Raw genomic sequence first — 19,950 nt, 5'->3', positions numbered from 1 at the left:
TGGACTCAAATCTAAGTGCTTACATTTTTTTTTTATCAAACTTAAGATACAAAAATAATAGCAACACTTCTCATACAAATGATATACTTTTGATTTTGTAAGATTGGATTTGGACTTCCACAATTATTTTTGCTCCATGCAGAAGTTTCCCTTAAAATTTATGCATACTATGTTCACAGTGACATTAGATAATTTTGTGTTTAACTCAATTCGGCATTTTTGCTCTGTTTCTCAGAAATATTTGCTCACTGCTTAAACTGTTGGAATTTCAAGAAGTACTTTTATTTGCAAAAGATTGGCAGTGGCTTTCTGTTTCCGTATTACACTAAGAGATGAAGTGCGTAAGGGTGTTTGTAGAATATGGTCACAGTGAGTGTGTGTCAAAAAGTTCCTGGAATTGGTTAATAGCAAAGTATTGTATTAACAGAATTTTAAATTATATTTCAAAGTGTTCTTCTATTGCACACTCACACTTCTTCAAATATTCATTCCATCATTTGAAACTCTCCTGGGACCCTTTACGCTAAACTTCCTCCAGCTCTTGCATTGCAGTTCCCGTCAGTTTCTTATGGTGTCCTTCCAGTTTCATTTATAGCCACAGATATGTGGGTGAGGGGAGGGAAAAGGTAGGAACAAACAGGAGTTTGATGTTCCAGTTAGTGTCATTATTGCTAAAAGCACCACTATACAACACAGTTGTACTAGTTACTTTATTTTTTTACTATCAATTTCAGTTGGTGTCAGACCATCATTCTACAAATTAAGTCAGGTTGGATATGACACTGTAGTAGACCATTTCAGAATGACTAAGCATTGCAATTATGGAATAAACAGCTGAACAAGTTTTATGACCCATGTATGCTCTGAAATTGACCAAAATCAGTAGTCAAAATTGAATTAAATAGTAAAGCTGTGTACTGTATAATACAGTTCTTAACATTCCTCAAAGCTGTCCAACATCATCTCTACAAAAAAGTAACATTATTCTTGGACAGGTAGCTTTTAATCAGTAATGAACAGTATGTAAGGCAGCTGTTATACAGCAAAATTCTATTTCCTACTATCAGTTTCATTGGGTATTTATGTTGGATATTTTCTTATGTGTGATGGTGGCTCTACATAGTTCCTTAGCCATCGTCTGGCTCTCTGGGATGAATTTTTAATAAATGACATGTGTAATTGAAAAATGTATCCATCTTTTCCTTCCCTCTGCTGTTTTACGTGCAAAATATTTCCTCCCTCAAAGGATATTTTATCTTCCATTTTACAGAATGATGTTTCATCTAGTCAGAGGTGTGTGTGTGTGTGTGTGTGTGGGTGTGTGTGTGTGTGTGTGTGTGTGTGTGTTCAATGAATGGTATTTTCATAAATGGATGTACACAAACCACCCAACACACAGCTGAAATACCAAGATTAATGCTATGGAGCAGCTCATGTTGTAAAAAGAAAAGACTTGATATTATATATATTATTTGAAGTCCTTGTGATTTCATTTAAGCTCTCAGTGTGTTGACAGTTTTGGAAGTGAATGACAGCCAAACTGTGTATTACCTATAAACCATCTTAGTCACTCAAATACTAGTGAATTATCCAGTTGCTTTGATTCTGTAGGGTTCTGTCATCTTAGATAGCTTGTGTTAATGTGTGTCTGGCATGTAACAGCTATCAACTTTTCTTCTATAGTAACATACAGAACAGGATGTTTTTAATCTTGTCTGGTAAATGAGATAGGGAGACCTGACTGCACAAGCACTGTCCTGACTATAGTGCCAGTTAGTCAAGCGATGGCAGCTGCACAGTACTGTTCATCTGTATGCCTTCTCTTCCGATAATACCAAATAGGCAAGTCTCTGGCAGTGATTAGGCATAACTACATATACGTTGATTCCAGAAACTCTCTTCTTTCCTCAATCTAGCTGGACCATACAAAGAGCAAAGATGACTTAATGTCATCTCTGGCTAAACATCTTAATATGTGCTGCAAGGCATTGTTTTACTGGTAGTGGAGTTCCTCTTGTTTGTGATATGTCTCCATAAAATATCCAAAATATAGACATAAAATGATAATGAAAGGTGTTGGATACCACAAAGACAATTCTTTGATAGCATCTCATACTTCATTAATATCTTTTTGAGTGAAAAGGTTGCTTAATTGAGAGATACAATGTTGAAATAAAATACAGCATACAGGGTGGCGCAAGAAATGGTCCAACATTTGTTTCTGTAAAAAGTGTTTATTTCAGTTGAAATAAATAAATATAAAATATGATGTGTTAACAATATACCTGAAGGTTACGTTCTGTTTATAATGTGTTCAGTATGACCACCGTCATGTTTAGCAATTTCTCCAATACAAACTCCTATGTCCTGAATTACTTACTAACACATATCCTCAATTACCTCTTTGCAAGCCTCATTTCTCAGCACTCACAGTTCCACCACTGTATGACAATGTTTAGGGAAAATCTTTTCCTTTAGATATCCCCTCAGAAAAAAAATCACACAGATTGAAATCAGGGCTGTTCAAGGCCAGTTTTGTCCACATGAAAAAAAAAAAAAAAAAAAAAAAAAAAAAAAAAAAAAAAAAAAAAAAAGAAAAAAAAAGAAATCTGTCTGAAGTGACATTTTCCTTAAAAGTTTCACGCAGGAAGTCTAAGACAACATTAGCTGTTTGGGTTTGGCTCAATTCTGCATGAACCACTGGTTTTCTAATTGAAACACTTTTGCAAAAAGTTGAGGAACAAAATTACTAGACAGCATGTTTAGATATAATGTTCACTGTTCACTATGTGTTCAAAAAAGGACCCTATAACCCCATGACTTGATATAGCAACTCATGGAGTAATTCCTGGAGCTTGATGTATTCCTTCATGAAGCATGTTTGGATTCTTGGAAGCTCAAACGCGCACATTTTGTTTATTAACAATGTCATCAAGGTGAAACTGCCTCATCTGAAAACCAAACATTGTTCAGCAATACGCCTTGATTCACAGTCCATTCAGTGAATGTCGTTCTTTGATGTTTGCTGTCCATCGTTAATTTAAGCAACAGAGTTATTTTATAAGGATACAAATGCAAACAATTTTTTTTTTAAATTTGCTGTACAGATAGTCTAGAAATCCCAAGATGAGTTGCTGTTTTCCCTGTTGATTTTCCTGGGTGTCTCAGTCATGCTGCTCCAATAACTTTGACATTTGTGGAGAACAGACATTAGTAGGCCATTCATACATCCTCTCAAGCACTGAACCATCACTATTAAATGTTTTTTTTAAGTCCACATATTGTTTTAAATGATGGTGACCATCTAGCTTTACACTGTGCACAAAACTGTCTCTGTGAAATAATCATACTTTTCTTTTCATGAAAAAATTATACAGTTTTAATGAACTGCTTGACAGTCAGTCTTCCTTTGTCACCCATCTTGGAATGAAATACAAACAGTGCAATTGGAAATGGAAAAAACTAAATCTCCATGAGATACTATCAATTCTACCAATATAACACACAATAACAACCAGCAACCTAGGAAAAAATCCCAAAACAAATGTTGGATCATTGAACCACCCTGGAATATGTTCAAGATGGACATATCAAAGAACTTCAAACAAGACTGTTTGGCTACAACTGTAGCTAGATCTGGGCTAACCTGAAATTCTACAAGGTTACTGATGTTATTTATTCATTGAGAAGTCTTCCTCTGAAACCCCAAGTTATAACAAGATGACTAATTTCTCATCAATTAAAAAAAGAGTATCAGGTACACTAGAAAGATGTACACCTGAAATCCTTTTTTAATTATGAATATACCACAACTAATTACTGTCAACATTGTATGAATTTTTTTTCAACTAAATATTTAAAATTAGTGTCTCATACCTGCATTGTTTCATGTCTACATAACAGGCCACAGTAACTGTTAAGGATTTTTAAACATCAGCATAAACTGGAGAGCTGCAGCTTTTAAATTGAAATATGGATACAAAAATGCAAAAATCATCCACAAATCAAGAGAATTTCACAAGGCACTTTACTATGGATAATATTCTATTAACAGAAACAAAAAATGGTAACACTTAAAACAGTCATATGACACCACGGTTCACTTTCAATCTGTGTAAATGTCCAACACTGACTAACTGCTGGCACACTGAGTTAAATGCAGTATTTTGTAACTGTTCACAAAATTATTCTCACTGTACTACTGTAACATAGTATATCACAAGCACATCCTAAACAAAATGTGTTCTAAAACTGTATTACTTGATACAAAAGCAAAATTTTAACTCAAAGTGAGAAACTATATAGCAAGTTTGAATGGTCACTACCTGAACACAAAATGACCAGTTTTTTTCTTTTTTTTCAATGAAAGACACACATGTTACTATATTACTGCTCACATTCATGGTCATTCACTGAAGCACTCACACACTCTCCTCTCTCTCTCTCTCTCTCTCTCTCTCTCTCACACACACACACACACACACACACACACACACACACACACACAGGAAAAAAGAGAGAATCACTAAGAAACTGAAAAAAAGACCACAATTCATTTAGCTAAACAACACAAAGCCTTCAGTTATTTTTCATATCTACCAGCCAAGTTTTTGCATGTTATTGGCTATGGCAATGGAACATTTATGAAACTAATAATAAAATGTCATGTTGGCATAATCACATTTTAGAGAAAGTTTATGTCACTATTACATCACACAGATGACACACATGAAGAACTCACTACATACTGTAACAATATTATGGAAAGGATAGTTGTAACTCAGCATAAAGCAGAGATAATGAGTTGCAGAAAGGTAGAACAAAAAGACTGTTGGAAAGTGAACTTTTGGCCAACAAGGCCTTTGTTGAAAATAGACAAAACACACACACACACACACACACACACACACACACACACGACCACAGTCTCTGGCAGCTGAAGCCACACTCAACTTCTGGCTTCAGCTGCCAGAAACTGTGGTTATATGTGTGTGATTTGTGTGTGTGTGTGTGTGTGTGTGTGTGTGTGTGTGTGTGTGTGTACATACGTATTTTTGACAAGGGCTTGTTGGCCGAAAGTTCACTTTCCGACACGCTTTTTGTTGTGCCTATCTGCGACTCAGCATCTCCACTATATGGTGAGTAGCAACTACCCTTCTCACAATTTTGTCATTACATAGTGTAGCTTTTATGTCTGTTAATTCTCATGACACATGGTTGACAAATGACTGGTATAGCTACAATGGGTTAGATAGTTAATGTGATGACCAGCATTTACAAGTAAAATTATGAAAAAAGCTGAAACAGGGGCCAAAATAGCCCACAGAAATAAAATATTGAAATTTGAATTAGCAAAAGGGGAGCTGCAGTACTGAGTGAAGGTGGGGCAGTGAAGATGGAATGAGTGTAGGGTGGGGGTTGGGGTGGGAGGAGGAGGAGGAGGAGGATGAAGGGGTAGGGGAAGGGGAAGAGGAGGATTAAGAGAGACTTAAAATGCAGGTTGGAAAGAGGGTAAAACTGTATATTCGCACAAATTCTGGATCATCACAGTATGAGATTATAATGTTTTGCCACAAATATTAGATACCCTCCACCATACATTGAAAAGTGGATTGTACAGTATAAATGTAGATGTAGAATATGACTTTAAAGGTTTCAACTGTTGAGATCATTTATATTATTAATATAAAATACATTAATTTGCATTGTACCAGGTTTATTCTGAGGAAGATCAAAACACTATCATGTGAGACAGGCTTACATACAGAGATGCAACAAAATTTTACTGATAATTTTAAGTTACGAGTTGTTTCACACAAGACCACTAAATAATGTCACTGTAGAAATATTCTTCTGATGCTCGTTTCTTAAACAAGGATGATGTAACATATCAGAGATACAATCTAACCGGGTTAACAAAAGCTTTAAAAGTTTTTTATTTATTCAACATTTTTTGATTTGGAAAACAATGGGTAAAACTATTACCCATGTGTACACTTTTTGTGACTGATTAAGTACTCTGGTATTATGAAAAACTGTACACATTCACATTTTTGTTTTCATGGCAGCATTGCTTGAAATGTAGTGATACCAAATGTGGTTAAAATGTAATTGAGTACTCTCCATACTCATTAAACAAACTGTATATGTTTAGGTTCTCTGGGCTATTTTGCATTAAAAACAGACTTCTTTGAAGTACACCAGAACTCCTTTCAGATACTGTCATTCTTTAAAATAAAACTTTCAAATATACTAACATATTATTTACATTTCAGATAACAATGACATGCAATTGATAACACTTTATAATTCTGAACAACACAAGGCAACAACAGGAGCTTTTTCAAAGCTTCACATTAGTTTCTTTTTTAATCTTACATTTTAATCATTTATAGTCATTAAAAGACTGTTAACCAAATTTATTTCTCTCTGGAGACCTAGCACCACATATTTCTTCGTTTCATTTAATGAGAGTCAAAACATTTGCTTAACTTTAGAGAGTTACAAACATATTTTTGAAGCAGTGCCACAAAGACATTAACAGCATTAGCATTCCATTTGTGCCTTTTGGTAATAAAATCAAAAATATTTAAAAGAATGTAACAAACAACTATAACCTGAAATTCAACTAATATGAAGTTATGGAAAGTTCCAAACACAAAACAATATACAGTGTCTATGTAGAATTATAAAGGCAATTTTGTACATCCATAAATTACTAACGTTTGCAGGCATTAAAAAAATTTCAAATAGTAATGATCTACAACATTACTTCACAAAAGTAATGCCATTCAAAGCATACAATTACATTAATTTGTGGAAATTATTTCTGTCAAATTCCTTTTGTACCAAAATTTTTTATTTTCATTTTTTGTACTTCAATGTTTTTATTCTGTCGGATGAGTTGTCATTGTCAAATCTAATATTTGTGACAGAGACCCAAAAATCTTTACAGACTGTAGTGTTTAAAGGGTTCATCCCTTTAAATCAGTGTAATGTGCCATCTCCTGTATACAAACAAATAAAAACAAAAAAGAAGAAAAATTTGTATAATCATTTATACAATACTTCAATATTCCATTCAAAATAATTGTTTAATTATAAAAAAAGGAACATATTTCTTAAAATTACATTTGCATGATGCTGGTAACTTCCTATTTTTATTTTAAGAATGAGAGTCTTTACTGTTTCGCTTTGACATTACTCCAAAATTAAGAGAAGTTATACCAAAGTAATAGTGCGCTAAATGGTATTATGTCATTCAGTGAAGTACTACTGTAAATGGTAAATGGAAATATCACTATAACAGAAAAAATTGAAACTGAGAATACTATACAGGGGCAAATGTCATTTCAGCCATTTTAATTAGAATTTAAATTATGTCCCTTCTGGGAGGTCTCCGGTAACTTAAGGCAGCGTAAGAATACTTTGGTTACAACAATGTTTTCCAACAAACTGTAATGGTAACAACAGTATAGGAATTTAAATGGTCATTCACCCATTTATAAATGTGGCTTCCATCACATGTCTGCTCTGTCATTAATAGTAAACATATACATATATATGAGATACAGGCATCTCATTACCACATGTGTCTTCTGCAAAATATACTTCATATTTGTAAATTACTTTTTTCCTACGATTAATCTAACTTAGTCTCACTTTAGCCTTTGAATGCTTTTCTTGTATAATTTCAGCCTGGCAAAGGCTAAAACACCAGTCTTCATGAAACAGCAGTCTATTCTCAATATGGTAACAATTTTATTAATGAATAAATTCTAGTACGTTCTTCCCTAACAGTTCATATCTGACTCGTAAAATCAAATATTTATTTTTCATTCAAATTGGCAACCAGTACAAAAGCCTTCTCCAGTATTGGTTATGGTAACTGATTCAGTTTCCTCACTGGCCTCATCTTGCAGCTGCTCAACAAAACCACACTATTTCCAGAGACTGGGAAGAAGTATTACATAGCAGTAGTGCAACTATCTATCTCACTTTTTTGTATCATAAAAGTCTGAGAGAGATTTCTGTGAAGTGCGAATACATATTTTAGATTTAATAGTCACATTACGGTCACTAGTCCTCGATCGATTGTCACAGTTCTGCTCGTAAATACTGCTATCTGCTTTGTTGATGTACTACCTTTGAATGGCAGAGTTCAGGAGGAACGGAACATAAAACATTTTGCTTTCCAGCAGTAAAGTAGCTGCTGACTGTACCTGCAACATAAAAGCACTGAATTAAATGAGTGTTTCAATAAATGTCTTCAAAGATTTTGGGAGTGACATCATATCATTATCGCCAGTTATTATGAAAAACATGAAACTCCAGAATGAACTGAAGCTGTATGCCACACTGGTACTACAGACATGGCTCTTAATGACTTAGCTATTCAGGCCTGATTTTCAACCTACCCAAATGTGTAGAGAAACTGCAAGAAAGGTAAATATGGATGAGTAAACAAATTCAGATTCCACTCTTCTACATTTGAGTCATGTATTTCAACAACAACAACAACAACAACAACAACTTGGTCAATTTCTAACTTTCAAATTTTATGTCAGATTTACCATAAAATGAATTTTGTAGTAAATCTCCATCTTGTACCTCATGCTTTAAAATCTTATGTGTATTCTGACTGGTATCCTTATCAAATTTCCATTGTGCATCTTACAATCTGTTAATGACATTACAAACAGATAGAGCAATAAAATTTTATTTCCATATTACCATCTCTGTCTCTGTGAAGGCTACATGTAAATATGCAGTAAATACAAAATCAACAGGTAACCCTCATCCACAAATGACACATTTTACTGTGATATATAAGATGATAAATCTTTCCTGCAACATATACATCCAAAAACATAATAAATTTTATCCAGCTCCAAAATTTTCTTTGACTGCTCACTGCTAAACATCACAACCTGAAGAGGATATTTTACATATTTTGTTTCAGTTTTATCTCGGCATACAGTAACATTATTAATCGTTCCCAAATTTATATAACAATTCTCTCATGGCCTTTCTATGACCTTTACAATAGCTTTTAAGCCTAAAGAACCAGCCCAAATTTTGACAGCTGCCACTAACATATTATCTTGTATACCACAAATAATTTATTGGGCACAGCTGAGTAAAACTGAGAAACCTTCCACAGCTAACACAAGAGGCTATAGAAGCAGGCCAGTTCAGGTTAGCCAGGTGAGCTGACAAATTCTGTCTGTGGGGCACTGAGACTGGCTGCAGCCAAGCCGAGGAACCAGAGCCATAATAGTATTGATTCAGCAGCAAGACAGAGGTGCTGCAGGGTGGGTGACCTGCTTGCTTGACATCTGAGCCATGATTCTGTCAAGGCTTGAGTGACAGAAATTGATGCTTTAACAAAACAACAGCAGGTCAAGCCTGTATAAACATTTTTCATCTCTAGTCAGACGAATGGCTGGCTGTCAGCCACCAGACCCAAGGGGGGACCTACTATGGTCTAGTGGTTCAACCATGCCGCTGTTAGCTGCGGCTCATACTAAGACCAATGCTATGGACTTGACACCCTCCAAACGGTGGGCCGCCTGGTGGCCTCCAGTTCAAGCCTTGGGCTGTCCAGCCACTCAGCAACTTTACTTGTGTGTGCAAACTCCTAGCTGCCTGCCTCTGATCATGTTGGCAGACACTACTGCTGCTGCTGCTGCAAGCCATCTCATCCATGCTGGATCCACAGCAAGATTCTGTGTGCCTCAGCAAACCCTGTCCTGTGCATTTGGGCAGCCTTTCGTCTGTACTGTGGGCTGCCACCATTCCTGTCCTTGCCGCAACACTGCTGTCATCACTCCACTGGCCATATGATGCTGCATGCCATTGGGCCGTCTGTTGACGGCCGCTCCTCCTTGCAGGCCACCCCACTTATGGTCAGGTAATGTTGGCCTCTCCAAGTACCATAATGACTGTTTTAGTTGGCGAATGATAAATGAAAACAAAGGCATTTTCATGAAGATTCATGAGGCAACTACAGATATCCACTCACCATTCCACTGCTAGCCCACCCAGGGTGGTGAACTACTGGCCTCCTGACCTCTGTCAACCAGATTCAACCGCACTACAGTAGAGATCACACCACCGGCCTCAACAACTGGTGGTAGAGAAGTTCTACCACCTCTACTGTTCACTGACAGAGGAACTTCACCAACTGACATCCCTGGAGAAGATGGCTTGTCAACTACAGGGCTGCAGTTTCATCCACATGCAGCATGACGAGTTCAGTACTTTTTTGTGTTTTTGTTTGACTGCTATTGTCATGGAGAGCCAAGTGGTTTTTGACATGTGCTTAATTGTAATTGTATGTACAGCATGAGGAAAGTGAACTTAGGTAGTGTTCTGAAAATAATACAACATGTGTGTTAGTTTGTGTCAGTTGGAACGGGCAATATATTTGGCTTTGAGCAAGGGGTATAGCTTATTATGCTTAAGTATGTAATTTTTAGTCATAAGTAGGTATTCAGGTGGAAAGATTAATTTATAAGAAGAAGTGTTGCATTAGTAATATATTTAAGAGCCATCATCATCATCATCATCGTCATTTAATGTTGTTCTCTGTAACGAGGTTTTTTGTATAACTGTTAGAGAGGCAATATCACATGAGACTACCCTGGATGAAACTTTGCAACTTTTAGCAGCTCAAGCAGCTCAGTTGCAAGCAAACAATGCGAATACATCTAAGTAAATAAGGCTCTGGAAGCACACTAGGCAAACATAGTAGAGAAAGTAAAAGTCAAGAAGGAAAGGAAATAAGACTGGCATAGACCAATTGCTCCAGAAGAAGTGGAGAAAATATGACAAGAATATGAAGCTTGGTGGAATGAAAATGTCAAGTATGTTTCTCCAGCAGTAAATAATATTAGAATTTTGAGGGAGCATCAAAGATTAAGAAGCAAGAGTGCTTGTGTGGGAGCATGAAATAAGGAGAAAGAAGCCGAGTTTAATAGATGCACATAATTCTGGTATTGCAGAAATTATGCAGAGTAATGTAGAATTATCAGCTCTAATATCTTGGGGAAATGCAGAGTCTGAAGTAGCTGTAGTATCAGATACAGTAACTGTGTGCTGCACTGAAGCAGATGAGAGTGTAATTAGCAATATGGTTGATACTTACACATGTGCAATCGTGGTATCTATGCCACTGGGTGATAATGGTGGTTGTTTAGATACCACAGAGCCTGGGCTCCACAGGGCTATACATTTTCAAATGATTTTTGGGTTGTGCAGATTGGAACTGCGGAACTGCATACAGTAATTTTGTTATAGATACTATGAAGTATGCACAGGAAGGTACCGCTGTTAGTTACGTTGCAAATTGTGAGGATAATAAACAAGTACAGACTCACTCACTTTCAAACGACGCAAATTCATCACTACCTGTAGGGGCATCACCTCCTCAGAAGAGGACTGAGGAAGAGAAGAGAGAGGAAAGGTTTGCAAGGCTAATGATTGAGCCAAAAAGACAGAATCCTTTCAGGAATGTGTATGCGATCATCATAAAAAAGCTGATAAGACTTGTAGTGTCACAGGTACTGAGGGTAAGAAAAAAACATCATGTAATTGTTCTTTGGCAGCACGCAGGTGAAATCAGGAAGACATTGTTTCAGTTGAAGGAGACTGCTACAAATGACATGTTGTGGTAATGGTCTATTATCATGAAAGTAGAACTACCTAAATTGCATATGACATCTTTAAGATAGGAAGTTGGTTTTGATGAGCAAGGTAAAAGAAAGAATGGCATTGCAACAAGTAGTCTATCTGTAATTAGTGTTTAAGTAAAGGGAGTAAGTGAAACTACTGACCACTGTATTGTGTGTGGTAGTACCTTATGTAGTTGTTGTATAAGCACAGATTTAAGTACACGTTTTTGGAGAAAAAGTAAAGGTAACTTTTGTTTAAAAGACAAAGTTCTGGATGGTATACCAAAGCAAAGAGCACAGAAACCACCAGACAGACAAAAATAAATGCTTAGTTAAGTACGAATTAGGTAAGAAGCTGCTGGATGTACAAGAAGAAATGCTATGCATAAGAAAAAATTGAGCAGAACTATTTACTGTTAAATGATTGCTGATGAATTTGACAACGAAAGAGAATTTGGTGATGTACTATTTGTAAGTGATGATAAAACAGAATCATGAGTCCTACAGAGAGGAAAGGAAAGTCCAGCAGACTAATTACAGAAAGCACCATTTATAATTAAGAAACAGCCAATGAACATTGTGGTTTAAGCTGAACTAGTGTAAATGAGGAACCAATTTATTGTATATAATTGTCAACTTTTAAAATATGTATCAAGACATAGTGGAATTGCTCTGAGCTGAATTCAGTGTGCTGGATCTTCTGAAGGAAGAAGCACATTGCACCACAAATAATTTAAAGGTATGACTGAGTAAAATACACACACCTTCTACAGACAATGCAAGACGCTGCAGAAGAGGGTCAATTCAGACCAGCGAGGTGAAGTTACATCAGGGGCTACCCGCTGATATGACAGGTACTGTTTCTGAGGTGTTGAGATGGTTACCACACGCTACGGACAAGTGGAGGGACCAGAGATGTAATAGCATTGAAGCAAGAGAAAGATGGAGCTGCTGCAGTGTGGGTGATCTGGTTGCTTGACATCCAACCCACTGTTCTGTTATAGCTTGTGTGATAGAAACCGATGCTTTAGCAAAACAAGGACAGGCCACACCCAAATAAATACTTCTTATTTCTAGTCAGACGGATGGTACTTTCAGCCACCAGCTCCAAAAGGGGGACCTAAGATGGTCTGCTAGTCTATGTGCATCAACAAGTCTCCACCTCTGTACCCTGCTGCTGTTAGTTGTGGCCCTGCTGCTCACACTAAGAACAGTGCTGTGGGCTTAGCGCCCTCCAACTGGTGGGCCACCTGGTGGCCTACAGTTCAAATATGGGGTAATGCAGCCGCTCAGCCACCTTTACTTATGTGGACAAAATTCTTGTTGCCTGCTTCTGCTTGTGTGGGCAGACACTGCTGCTGCTGCGAGCCATCTACCAACGCAGGCATGATTCTGCACATCTAAGCACACCCTTTCCAGTGCAGCGTCTTGTCTGTATTGCAGGCTGTCATCCGGTGCTACTGTCAGTGTATTTGCAGTATTTCTGCTGTCATTACTCTATAAATTGTAATGACGCTATGTGCCCCCAGCAACTTGTTGACGGTCGCACCTCTTTGCAGGCCACCTTCGACACACATCTGGGTGATGTTGGCCTCTCCAATCATCATCATGACTGTTGTAGTTGATGAGCGATAAACAAATGTTGTGACTACAATGATACATCAGATGACTACCACTCACCGCTACACTGCTAACCCCGCCCATGGGGGGTAATTTCGGCCTCCTGGCCTCTGCCAACCCAGTTTAGCCCTGTCACAGTAGGGGTCACACTCATGGCCTCTACAGTTTTATAAAGCAGAGCACAGCCATTCTATCTAACAGAACTTCAGTCTTCAGAAGGTAACTGCTTCTGTTGGTACTATAAACCAAGAACTATATAAATAAAGTAAAATGTTGGTTTGATCCCTGTGCAGTTCTATGACATACTCAAATTAACTACTGCTGTAGTACACCTTATCATAATGTCAGACACCCTATCTGTCCCTTACTTGTGCCTAGGTTTCAGGTGAATAACCTATGATGTTCACATCAGAACCATTGACAATCCTGCATCACAGCTATTACCAAAAGCAGAATACTAACAAGAGTAGATCTACTTGCACAAACATATGCTTAAGATATGCACTGCTATGTGTTACATACGCAGTGCCCCATACATTCTGCACATTAATGAGTGGATAGCAACAAACAGCTTTAAGCAATAACGTTTACTTACCTGAAAAATACATTCATTAGTGTGATGCCAAATATTTGGATTTTTCAGCACTGATTTTCTAAGCACTAACTTTCTAAAAATTTGTGCATGGACAGCTTACCACCTTTCTACCTACTGTGCTGTTTACTATCACTTGCAATGCAAACAGTCAACATGAAGTCTGAGCTAATAACCATTACTGGATGTGGAATGCCCTTGGCTTTGATTTGAGTTAACCAGAGATGGTGCAAACTTGTCATTTTTCAGATAAAGAATGAAATAATCAGGCAACACTTCCAATACACAGTCTGAGTGGTCAGCAAACAAGCTACATACTGACTTGTCTCACAAGACAATATCTGTTCTCTCTTTTTTTAAATGTCAATGGACCAATGGCTGTATGAGGAAGCCAGGATGATAAATGGCTTCCAAAATGGTGAGCTGAGAATCAATACCATATCCTCCTGATACAGCAAGATCTATCACCTAGTCAGTGTATAAGTTTTCACTCACAGAAAGCTTCTCACTTTCTTCTCAAAATACTAAACAAATTCGCAGTCTAGGAGAAAACAGAGTATGATTGACTGTCTTAAGGTGAAGAGAAATGAGACAAAATAATGTTTTGTATAAATTACAATGCTACCAATGTTACTCATTTGGATAGATATATGTAACTGAGATATCATGGGCGAAACAGAGAATTAATTGTGTTCAAATTTCTACAATTGTCTTGCATAAGATTGTATTATATATCTATCTAGATTTTACAACATTCACACCACATTCAATACAAGGATGTGCTTTTGCACATGACTGCCCTTGATAAAAATTTGTCCCCATGCTCGCTCCTTGCATATCTACTGTGACCTCATTATTAACTCAGTATACTTGTTGCACAAAGAATTCTGCCAACAGAACTGTACTAAACTGGCATATACATACTGAATCTGATTACTCAGATTGTAAGAATAATAGTAACATAATTTGCTATTATTATAATTCCAACAAAAATGAATGTGTATAAGGAGCAATTAGAATCAGTAAGTTGCTTCAGACATTAGTCACTAAGCCAGCAGCAGAATCATGGGAGTTCATTTTGTCTTTTTGGTAAACTGACATTACTTTTGAAGACTACGAGTTCAGATCTGCAGCTCAATCTTTCCTGTTTTTTGTAATCGCAGTCTCTTTTCTAATCACTGCAAAACTCATTCTCAGTCATTCATTTCCTTTTTTCTCTTGATTTCTCATTTCTTTCTCCCCCCCCCCCCCCCCCCCAAAAAAAAAAAACAAAATCATATTCTCTTTCTACGGTTTGCATCAATTACTACCAACTACTACTACTCTCTTAATCTGGCAACTGCCCTCTTTGCAAATTCATAGAACTAATGTCTTCATTACTGATTGATTTAGCTTCTGCTTTCTACTGTACACTTTCATAGTGTGCACTTCATACACATTTTTACAGAGGCTGCTGGGCAATTTATTTATCCATATTTTCCTTAATTACAATTTGGATGTGCATTACTTACTTTTAAAAATAATTTAGAAGTAAAAGCAACAACACAGAAAGTAGTAGAGACATTGATTCATCAACAGACACATGAAAAAGACTGAAAAATTTTCAATATTTCAGATGAATCCCTTTTTGAGACACTCACACAACTCTACTACATTGTTCTGAGACTGCAGTTTAGCAAATAGACTGGGGTGACGTGCTGTGTTTTTGTGCATCCCTATGCCAACTGCACAGGATATTTTGTAGGTCAGGTAGGCAGCGGAATACCATGGGTGGACAGAATTGTGGGTAGCAGGGCCCTCATTTCCAGGCACAATGATAGGCACAGCCCTGACGGAGAAGATGGTTCAGTTGTTCCAACTGGTCCATTCGTAAGCCACACCCACTCCCAGTTCATCGATACAATCGGTCATATCCCTGTGGAAAATACAGATTTGAGACCTGTCCAATTTACCCATCTGGCAAGACATATTCTAGTCCTGTCATAGGCTTATCCTATCCAGGCAGAAGCAGGATCATCTGTGAAAGCAGCAATGTCATATACCAGCTATTTTGAAGTTTTTGCACAGCATTTTATATGACCATGACCACGACCACCATCTTACAGTGCACCATACAAATGACTTACTGCCAAACTGTCGCCGACCAGCCAGTGACAGAACACTCTTCCGAGCACAAAATTCTCAATTTAAGTGGTTGTTTCACAAGCTGTGCCATCTGGATCCACTTTTCCAAACTACAGAGATGGGATTTATTCTTGTAATGCATCCTTTGCTCCTGTAATTCTCCTGGCCTTAATCTCTCTTAATTCTCTGCATCCATTTCTCTTCCCCACAATCCCCCTCTCCTCTATTCTGTCACCTGCCCCGAATATATTTCCCCACATCATCATCATCATCATCATCATCACTGTAAACTGTGAACAGTTCCAGCGCTATTGTGTTGCATTCCTATCCCTTGCAACTCCTGTCTGTTCCTCCTCCATTCCTATCTCGTACAGCTGCTGTCTCCCTCTAAGCCCATGACAGACTGACACACACACACACACACACACACACACACACACACACACACACACACACACTAGGATACAATTTCACATTAAAATCTCCCATGATGTGCCCCTGAATACAATGTTTTACAGTCCAAAGTCTTCCATATTTTGATGACCGGACTGATGGCATTTAAAATCAATCTTTTTGTCATCAGTGCAGAGCACAGAACTGGAGCCATAGTCAGTGATCTACTTCCTACTTGTTAAGAGCAGTGAATGATTAAAAAATCAGCAATAAATGCCTGAAATTTATATTAATAAGCATGTTCCTAAACAGTATGCTTTTTTCAAGATTTCAGATCTAGAGTTATTATGGCTAAGGCCATGATCATGACTACTACTGATGCAAGTATTTTAGAACATATGAAGCTCAAAGGAAGCCAGTGACAAATAACCACCACCGCTAGGAACTACAACAATGGAAGTTTCCTGTTCTTCTTTCCAACTCTGCAGACTAATTAGTGACTATTTTATAACGTTTACATTTCTTACAAAACTGTTTCATAGGCCATGAAGAAGACTTAATAAATTATGAGAAATAATTATCTGACATACCTCTGGTAACCGCAGAATAAGGTCGTGGAAACGAGAGTGCTGCTGTGGAAATTTGTTTTCCACAAAACTTCTGAGACACATAGTATACCGCTCCTGAATTGCTTCCAGTTCCGTCGTGCTACCTCGACCTAGAAAGGAGTAAAATGTAAATGTAGCTACTTTAAATACGTCCTAATATATTGTAAATAGTCACTGTGTTAATGAAGAATAACACAGAACTATTTTCATAGCTACATTAACAATTTTAACAGGAAATGGTGGGACACGTCAAACATTTAGATATGAAAAACAGTTGCAGCTTTGTAAACACAGAATCAAGAGAAGATTTATGTAATGAATGTATCACCACATGCATACTAGGAAGATTTCCAAATGATTCCAGACATTACAAGACATCACTGAAGTAGTCTTCTGCAGTTACTTCACAAATGAAGTAACTTGATATTCTAAAATATACACGTATTTGACAATGTTAAACATGGGACAAGTTTATCAGTATTAGACACTACAAGACTGTTCATTACTCCATTCTACTTTAGTATCCATTAGCATATGTATCAATTTGGTTACATAGTCAAAGAAGGTGAAGTCAACATCATATGGACACTCACCATCATCTTTGTTATCATTTGGGTCACTTTTACATAGTATTCAGGTGAATTGTGATAGGTTAACAGTAGCTAGTAACTCCCACCCACCCACCCACCCACCCACCCACCTAGTCCCAGTAGATTGCCAAATAGAGACCATTTAGCCCAACACTCATTACTTGCAACACCACTAGCAACATGTAAAAGTTGCCCAACCACCTCCTCACAGCCTACATATTTCCACAGTTCAAAGCTGCAAAAATTGTTTCCAGATTGAGGCAGTAGGGATGGGTGGCATCACTGCTCTTGCTGTGATACCACTTGTCATAAGGTAAGGTTTACCCTGAACATCAACAATTTGCAGTGCAGTTAGAGGCAGACACAGGGGAACAGAACGTTGGGTTTTCTGCTGCTCTGGCTGTCTCACATGTAGGAGGTTTTTGTATAGTCAGAAAATGTGTGGCCTGGTCACAATTCAAGTAAGTACAAGAATGTAGCTCAATAACTAACTATTCTTGTTGTCAGTTCCCCTGTAGCAGCTAACATTTTTGACCTGGACATGTTTACTCTTTTGGATTTTAAATTAATGATTCAGTAAATCTTGTTGCAACTGTCACACTGTTTCATGACCAAAAAAAATCTATGTTCAAACTACCACCAACTTTTTGAACCAACATTAGGCTGTACTAAAAACTTCCTAAGCTCATATATCACTTAAACCTTCAATACTACTGCAGCTCTGTACAGCATGATCTGTCCTGTTTGTTACAGAGAACCATCCTGTTTGTTACAGAGAACCTGTGAAAGTTGAATTACAGAAATTATCAGACTCAAGTGTCATCTAGCCCATAGGCAGACCATTGGGGTCATTAGTGGTCTTTCAAAGATACCTAAAACAGAATGAGATTTTCACTCTGCAGCGGAGTGTGCGCTGATATGAAACTTCCTGGCAGATTAAAACTGTGTGCCCGACCGAGACTCGAACTCGGGACCTTTGCCTTTCGCGGGCAAGTGCTCTACCAACTGAGCTACCGAAGCACGACTCACGTCCGGTACTCACAGCTTCACTTCTGCCAGTACCTCGTCTCCTACCTTCCAAACTTTACAGAAGCTCTCCTGCGAACCTTGCAGAACTAGCACTCCTGAAAGAAAGGAGTGCTAGTTCTGCAAGGTTCGCAGGAGAGCTTCTGTAAAGTTTGGAAGGTAGGAGACGAGGTACTGGCAGAAGTGAAGCTGTGAGTACCGGACGTGAGTCGTGCTTCGGTAGCTCAGTTGGTAGAGCACTTGCCCGCGAAAGGCAAAGGTCCCGAGTTCGAGTCTCGGTCGGGCACACAGTTTTAATCTGCCAGGAAGTTTCATACCTAAAACAGTTCATTCAGGGTATTTCTGATTGTGCAAATTACCTGTATGACACTTTGGCAACAGGACCTACCTGGGAACAGCATTTAAAGAATTTCCAGGCACTATTTGCACAACTCCAATTGAAACACTTTCATTGTTGGTTGGATAAATGTAGTTTTTTTGCACCTAGTATAAAATACCTAAGGTAAATTTTGAGCAAGAATGGAATCGTGTGCATGCTAGTATATACTGACATGGTCATCAAATTCCCCACACCCAAAAACTACAATCGTTCTTTAGTAAGGTTAATTGCCTTGGGTAGTTCATACGCTTAGCATCCCAAATTTATGATCCACTTATCAGACATGGAAAAGGATGTCAATTTTATGTGATCTGACAACTATCATTACGCATTTATGAATTTGAAAAATGCCTTAAATCTGTTACTTTCTAGTGGCATTCACACAGGAGAAGCATCTCTTCCTCATGACAGACAAGTCACAATATGGCATTAGTGTTATCCCACAAGCATCTAAACAGTAAGGAACAACATACAGCATTTGCATTCTTAACACTGCTCAGTACTCTCAAATTGAGATGAAAGATTTAGTACTCATATATATGCTATTAAAAATCATGTGCTCTTTTAAGGGAACAAGTTTCACTTATTAATGGCCCATAAATCACTAGTTTCCCTTTTAAACCCACACTCAATGTTTCCCAAAAAACAGCAGAATGTCTGAAACCATAGGCCTTGTTCCTTAGTTATTATAACTATGAAATCCATTATAGGCCTACCATGCAACACAGTAATGCATAGGTCCTATTCTGCCCTCCTATGGGACTTAATACAGACTTTAGTCACTGAGATGATGTATGTTTTGCAGTATAGAATAATTTGTGGCACACCCACAATGAGTTTCCAATTACGGCATACAAAGTAGCTACAGCTACATCTACATCTACCGGTCAAGTATTGCTGCTGCCATAGAACATACAATCTGTCCTGCCTGTGCCTAAAAGCA

At 37.7% G+C, this 19,950-nt stretch overlaps 1 protein-coding gene across 1 annotated transcript in view; it reads right to left on the bottom strand.

The window, feature by feature from the left end:
* Positions 1-4,991: 4,991 nt before the first annotated feature.
* The window catches only part of LOC124555877 (hormone receptor 4), a 212,458-nt gene continuing 197,499 nt past the window's right edge, over positions 4,992-19,950 (bottom strand). The window contains exons 13-14 of the mRNA XM_047129939.1: positions 16,995-17,122; positions 4,992-8,222 (exon numbers count right to left, since the gene is read on the bottom strand). Coding sequence (XP_046985895.1) covers positions 8,142-8,222; positions 16,995-17,122 — 209 coding nt within the window. The 3' untranslated portion in view covers positions 4,992-8,141. The remainder of the gene's footprint in view (positions 8,223-16,994; positions 17,123-19,950) is intronic.

The sequence above is a fragment of the Schistocerca americana genome, chromosome X (genome assembly GCF_021461395.2).
Source record: "Schistocerca americana isolate TAMUIC-IGC-003095 chromosome X, iqSchAmer2.1, whole genome shotgun sequence".
NCBI classification, from domain to species: domain Eukaryota; kingdom Metazoa; phylum Arthropoda; class Insecta; order Orthoptera; family Acrididae; genus Schistocerca; species Schistocerca americana.
This window is presented reverse-complemented; position numbering and strand designations above follow the sequence as displayed.